This window comes from Stigmatopora nigra, unplaced genomic scaffold (assembly GCF_051989575.1).
Source record: "Stigmatopora nigra isolate UIUO_SnigA unplaced genomic scaffold, RoL_Snig_1.1 HiC_scaffold_43, whole genome shotgun sequence".
Taxonomy (NCBI): Eukaryota; Metazoa; Chordata; class Actinopteri; order Syngnathiformes; family Syngnathidae; genus Stigmatopora; species Stigmatopora nigra.
In genome coordinates this window covers 140,001-148,005 of record NW_027551622.1, presented here as the reverse complement: position 1 = coordinate 148,005, position 8,005 = coordinate 140,001, and the positions used below count along the sequence as shown (strand labels likewise).

The following is an 8,005-nucleotide window of genomic DNA, read 5'->3' as shown; positions in this document are numbered from 1 at the left end:
GTCCCGGAGGACATCATTTATCATTGATTGGAACACCCCCGGGGCATTACGGAGTCCAAAGGGCATGACCAAATATTCAAAATGGCCCTGGGGGGTGGAAAAAGCCGTCTTCCACTCATCCCCCTCCCGAACCCGGACCAGATGATAAGCGTTTCGCAGGTCTAACCTGGTGAAGATGCAAGAACCCTGCAGTAGGGTAAAAACAGAGTCCATGAGTGGCAGCGGGTAATTCCTTTTAACCGTGATTTGGTTTAAGGCACGGTAATCAATGCAGGGACGCAGTGACCCATCTTTTTTGTCCACAAAGAAAAACCCTGCCCCAACGGGGGAGGAGGACGGGCGGATCTGTCCCGATGCTAATGCCCCGGAGATGTAATCCTCCAGGGCCTTCCTCTCCGGCCGGGAGATGTTATAAATCCGGCATCGAGGAAGTGAAGCACCGGGTAATAAGTCTATCGCACAGTCGTAAGGCCGATGCGGAGGAAGCACGGAGGCTTGGTCCTTTGAAAACACAAGTGAGAGGTCCCGATAAGAATCAGGCACTGCCGATAAATCCGGTGGTTCAATCTGGAGTGGCGGTAACGGGGGCAATTGGGCTGCCTGGAGGCAGTTGTTATGACATGATGGACTCCAGGACACCACCTTGGGAACCTCCCAGTCGATTCTTGGGTTGTGCCGTTTTAGCCAAGGAAGGCCCAGCACAATAGCCGCCTCCGGGCAGTCCAAGACGTAGAAGCATGCCTTCTCCTGATGGTTTCCAGACAAGCGCAGTAGGACGGGGTCGGTGCGTTGTTCCACTTTGCCAATGGTACGTCCGTCCAGTGCAGTAATCTTAAGAGGCTTCTCGATAGTCCGGGTCCCAATTCCTAGTTCTGCAATCAAGCTGCGGTCGATGAAGCTCTCGTCCGCACCGCAGTCGACAAAGGCTGTGGTGTCAAGAATTCTTCCCCCCCAGGAAAGGGAGGCTGGCAGGATACAACGATGGGGGGACTCCCCAATGGCCTGGCTCACCATGACCTGCCTAACTAATGGTGAGCCCTCCCTTTTACCGGGCGGGCAGGGCATGACCGCGAGAAGTGGCCTCCCTGGCCGCAATTGTAACACAGAGAATACTGGCGGCGTCGTGAGCGTTCCTCCTCCGACAAACCAGCACGTCCTATTTGCATAGGCTCTGACGTCGTCACAGGAGGGGTTGGCGTCGTTGTTGCGGGGGAACCCGGAAGCGAGCGTCGAAGACCAACTCCGGCGCCCCTCCATGAATCGCCCCGTCGCTGCTCCTGTTGTCTCTGTAGTTGGCCGTCGATCCGTATGGCCAACTCCACGAGCTCTTTCAGGGAACCTGGTTGATCTCGGATTGCCAACTCCTCCCTCATAATCACATTTAGGCCCTTCCGGAATATGTGCCGGAGGGCACTATCATTAAACGTGCTCTCGGGGGCCAGGATTTGAAACTCCACGGCATATTTAGCGACGCTCCTGGACCCTTGCCTACAGGCGTCTAAACGATCAGCTGCCTCCCGGTCGCCCACCGGGTGATCGAAAATCCTGCACATCTCATTTGTGAACAGTTCGTAGGACGAGCATAAGTGTGGGTCCTGATCCCATACCATGTTCGCCCACGCCAGGGCTTCACCGCGAAGACACCCGATCAGGTAAGCTATTCTGGATTCGTCAGAGGGGTATGAGCGGTATTCCAGTTGGAACACCAGCCGGCATTGAAATAGAAAATGATGGCATGCGCCCATATCCCCACTGTAAGGGGCGGGAGGGGAAGCCTTGGGCTGGTGGTATGGCAATATCTGAGTTACCTCGGGAGCCACTGTGTAGGGCTGTGTCCCCGGAGAGGACGGCAAGGGCGTCTGTTGAGCCTGTAAGGCTCTTATTTGCTGCGCCATGTTTGCCATCTCGGTACAGAGGTACTCCATCATTCTGGTTTGCTGGTCCGTACCTCCTGTAGCTAGGTTGTTCGACGCTCCATCTGCGCCCGCGGGATCCATGCTTTTAATGACCGGATCGTACTGTTATGATCTTGTAAATGGCCCCAAAGCAGGCGAGATAGAAGTCCAGTTCTTTGTTCACCTTTATTTATACGTGCTCAATTCTACTATATACAGTTCGTGTCCTGTAGGAACTCCTGGCTGTTCCTTCTTCCTTTTGCCAGTCTGTCTCTTGCCGTAGTTCAAAGTCCAATCCTGTCGATATCCTGGGTAGTTCTCCTCCAATCCGGGTCGTTTATCCTTTGGTATCCTTTGGTAGTTCCTGGGCGAAAAAGGGGCAATGAATCAACATAGAACCATGGCATGTGCCAGGGGTTGCTTCAGCGAGCGAGCTGGGATTACGATCCGGCAGCTGGTTGGGTATCCGGTGGCCTTATATCCAGGCATAACCTTGATTGCCTCCACCTGGCGCCACTCCGCTCGTTGGAGCTGGGCCAGTGATTGGTTGGTCTGGAACACCTTGCCACCAGTCGTGTCTGAGGCCTGACACTAATATACAGATATACAGATATACAGATATACAAATATACAAATATACAAATACACAAATATACAAATATACAAATATACAAATATACAAATATACAAATATACAAATACACAAATACACAAATACACAAATACACAAATACACAAATACACAAATACACAAATACACAAATACACAAATACACAAATACACAAATACACAAATACACAAATACACATATACACATATACACATATACACATATACACATATACACATATACACATATACACATATACACATATACACATATACACATATACACATATACACATATACTATTATACACATATACACATATACACATATACACATATACACATATACACATATACACATATACACATATACACATATACACATATACACATATACACATATACACATATACACATATACACATATACACATATAGACATACACATTTCACATATACACATACACATTTCACATATACACATACACATTTCACATATACACATACACATTTCACATATACACATACACATTTCACATATACACATACACATTTCACATGTACACATATACACATATACACATATACACATTTCACATATACACATACACACATGCATACACACACACACATATACACACATATACCTGTTAGGTTCATTAATAATTACCTTCGTCCGTAATTATCAATAACTGCAGGCAGACATCTTATTCAATTATTGACATTTAATTAAATAGAATGGATAACAGGTAAAACCTCAGAGGGGAGATTCAGCAAGTTTCTCCTACAACTTCCGAACGTCTCATCGAATAGACATTTTCGTACGACTCTTATTGCCATGAATCAAAACAATTTACAGAGTTGTTGATCATTCCATCACGTATGAGTAAAAACAACATCTGGGACTACAATAACAATCAAAGTATTTTACCAATAACAAAAACAGGAGACTAGACCTAACAACATTTAGATTAGAACAATTATGCAACTTCCTTGACCTAAGAATCATATAATATAATCATAATCATATAATAATTCCATAAAGAAAAACCCGAAGTGCACGGTTAAATAACAGAAACAACATTCTTGTTATTGGCCGAATACTCCTGGCCTCGTCACAAAGGGACTACCAAATCTCAAGGACCCAGATTGGGTGGATTGTTTTTATAACCATCCTGGAACAGGCCGTCCGGGTTAAAGATGACTTGGCGGTTATTCGTGACCTCACAACACTTTGAAAATAGAAAGAGAATGATTTAACAAAAAAATGAATTAATACAACTATATTTATAATAGTAATACAGAATAAACCCAACATTCCCCGGTTTTTATAATATGTATGTTATTAATCATTTCTTAGTAATCACGAAATGGTAATGTCGGGTGACTGTGATTTTTCCCGCCTACTCCTTACTCCCATGGCTGGTCTGAAAGAGAAAGAACATAATTATATTCGTCCAATTGGTCCTCGGATTTACCGTACTCCTGGACATCACTGCTTTCCCCAAACCGTCCCATAAGATACCACTCATGTACTTTAGAATTTGTAGGGGCAATTGCAGTAGTTATAAGTCGGCTTAGCAAGGAGCGCAAACGGGGGATAATACAGCACCCACACAATGTTAGGATAGCGGTAATTGTGCCTATAGTCACCACGAAGGATGTAGCCAAATCTTTATATTTTCCAAATGTCTTATCCCACCAATCTGACAATGCGGACGTATCTACTCCAGAATGTTCTTGCATATTGCGGTTCAGTGTTTGCAGGCCAGTAATGGCCCTGGTGAGAGATCCACTGGGTGACGTGTTGTTCGGTATGAAGGTGCAACATTGTTTTCCAAACATTGCACACACGCCCCCTGTTTCAAGGATCATATCCACCGCTATGCGATCCTGGAACGCCATCAGACTGGTAGCTGCCAGTTGTTCCTTCATGGCCACAAATCCCTGTTTAACATAATTTCCAAGTTTTGGACATTGTAATGTAAGTAATTTATTCTATCCACATTTTTGTTTGGGGTGATTAGAAGGAAGATAGACTCCCAACCTGCTGCGATCTGATCAGCCAGCTTATACTCATCTGGTACGCCCCGGGGGATCCCAATCGCATCAATGTATGTTGGATCTCCTTCCCTCCATGCCTCTCGACGATGTCGGGAGGGTCGACCCTTCAGCACCTCCTAATTCTGAGCAGCCAATTGTATCTCCTCCACTGTGGATGGAAAAACAGACACCGGTAAGAGCAGTGAGACCAAAGTACCTAGTCCTGCCGCGTTTCGGCTGGAGTCGTATAATTTATCTACCACCCCGCCACCATAAGCCAGAACGTGGTATCAGGGGTGTAGTTTGTTTTAGAACGCCGGTACACCACGTCTCATTTATCGCCCCCAGCTTCAGACCATGCCCTGTAAGGTTTAAGCAGGTAAAATGATTAAACAGTGGAAAAATTGACTTCCTATTTGCTGCGTAACAGGATAAACACTGTTTCAATATTTTTTTTCTGTACAAGTAGGACACGTTTTTTCATTTGTAAAAACACTTTTCCCCAAAAGAATGGTGATTGAGGGAGTTGTTAGATCCCATCGTATTTTCCCTTGTCTGGTAGTTTATTCTAATCCTTTGTAAGATGGTTTAGTCTCAATTGAAACCATATGGAGACGTCAAACCCAATATAAAAGAGTTCCCTATAGTTTTATGGTATTGCTTGCTGAGCAATAATCTTTTCAATTAATATTGGTGTTTCCCGTATAAACCCAACATACCCATACACACATACACATATACACATATACACATATACACATATACACATATACACATATACACATATACACATATACACATATACACATATACACATATACACATATACACATATACACATATACACATATACACATATACACATATACACATATACACATATACACATATACACATATACACATATACACATATACACATATACACATTTACACATACACGTATACACATACATACACATTAACGTTCACATTCACATACACATTCACATCCACATACACACATACACATACACACGCATACAGACACATTCACCTATACATACTCATACACATACACATACATACACATACACATACACATACACATACACATACACATACACATACACATACACATACACATACACATACACATACACATACACACACACATACACATACACATACACATACACATACATACACATACATACACATACATACACATACATACACATACATACACATACATACACATACATACACATACATACACATACATACACATACATACACATACATACACATACATACACATACATACACATACATACACATACATACACATACATACACATACATACACATACATACACATACATACACATACATACACATACATACACATACATACATACACATACATACATACACATACATACACACACATACATACACATACACAAGTACACACACAAGTACATACACACACAAGTACATACACACAAAAGTACACACATACACATACATACACATACATACATACACACACACAAGTACACACACAAGTACATACACACACAAGTACATACACACAAAAGTACACACACACACACACAAGTACATACACACACAAGTACACACACACAAGTACACACACACAAGTACACACACAAGTACACACACACACAAGTACACACACACAAGTACACACACACACACACAAGTACACACACACACACACACAAGTACACACACACACAAGTACACACACACACAAGTACACACACAAAAGTACACACACACAAGTACACACACACAAGTACACACACACAAGTACACACACACAAGTACACACACACAAGTACACACACACAAGTACACACACACAAGTACACACACACAAGTACACACACACAAGTACACACACACAAGTACACACACACAAGTACACACACACAAGTACACACACACAAGTACACACACACAAGTACACACACACAAGTACACACACACAAGTACACACACACAAGTACACACACACAAGTACACACACACAAGTACACACACACAAGTACACACACACAAGTACACACACACAAGTACACACACAAGTACATACACACACAAGTACACACACACACAAGTGTACACACACAAATACACACGCACACACAATTACACGTACACAAGTACGCATGTACTCATGTACATAATTGATTTTTTAAATTAATTGTTGTAATACTTGTGTACACATGTACACGTGTACATTTGTACATGTGTACATGTGTACACGTGTACACGTGCACGTGTACACATGTACACATGTACACATGTACACATGTACACATGTACACATGTACATGTGTACACGTGTACACGTGTACACATGTACACAAGTATTACATCAATTAATTAAAAATATCAATTATAAATTGAAAGGTTAAGGAAAAGGTCCCATTTAAAATGGATTCAATGTATATCCTCCACTGCCAAAGTTTTGCAAGGGTGCGGGTTTGGGTGGTGGCGGAACACGTGGTATGATTGTCCTGTATAAATATCTTTCAAGTGGCCACAGAGATACGCTGCCTGGCACACATTAGAGACGACCAGGAGAACGGGCAAGAAGAACGTCAAGACATCGCACAGGAGTGTGATCATCAGCTGCTTCGCACCGGATTGGAACGTTTGTTTGGATTTTACTGAGGGAATCACCGTACAGCCCGACGGTGTTGTCAGGCAGAAGCAAAAGCCGACTATTACAACAGAAGACATATATTTGTGGAATGGATTGTTTTTTTGTGAATTTGTATTTTGGTAGACATCTGTGATGCCGTTTTGGAAGCCGCGATAGTGAACCGAACACTTCAAGCAGCGAGCGTGTTGTGCTCCTGTCGTAAACGGCACAGTCGACCAATTCTAACTATTCGGGCGTTTTCCAGTCTTTTTTAGTTTGGATCTTTTGACCAGTTTAATGGCGGCCAACACAATCAAAAAAATACCTTGCACGCGCACGAGATTTGTCATCACCGTTAAATGAGCGCTGATCCCGTTCCAATCGATGACAGGCGTCTTTCTTAAAAGGCATCTAGATAAAACAGCTAGCGAGCCGTTTTATATTTATGAAACTCATTTTTTTTCATATCTGAAGGACTACAGGCTTGATATTTTTCTCCCTGAAATGTGTGCCATTGGTGACTGTTTAGACACTTATTGTGAATGGTGATTTTTTTAATGTAATTAATTTTTTTTATTTTTTTTAAGTGTTGTTTCATCCCCCGTGGAAAAGATGAACCTGTGCTTTTTCAGCCTTCTCCTCACTTTAGGTTTAATCACTGTTGCGCTCAGTTTGTCAACGTGCAGCATATTGGACATGGAGCAATTAAAAAAGAAGCGAATCGAGGCTGTCCGGGACCAGATCCTTAGCAAACTCAAACTTGGCAATCCCCCAGAAGAATTCCCTGACCCCGAGGACGTG

At 42.9% G+C, this 8,005-nt stretch overlaps 1 protein-coding gene across 2 annotated transcripts in view; it reads left to right on the top strand.

Annotated features, from left to right (window-relative positions):
* Positions 1-7,091: 7,091 nt before the first annotated feature.
* tgfb2 (transforming growth factor, beta 2) overlaps positions 7,092-8,005 on the top strand; it is a 46,318-nt gene continuing 45,404 nt past the window's right edge. Inside the window, exons 1-2 of one of the 2 annotated variants that reach the window (XM_077711829.1) lie at positions 7,092-7,763; positions 7,837-8,005. The exon at positions 7,837-8,005 is cut by the window's right edge and continues 157 nt beyond it. In XM_077711829.1, coding sequence (XP_077567955.1) covers positions 7,747-7,763; positions 7,837-8,005 — 186 coding nt within the window. In that variant the 5' untranslated portion in view covers positions 7,092-7,746. The other variant, XM_077711828.1, reaches the window with a different exon arrangement.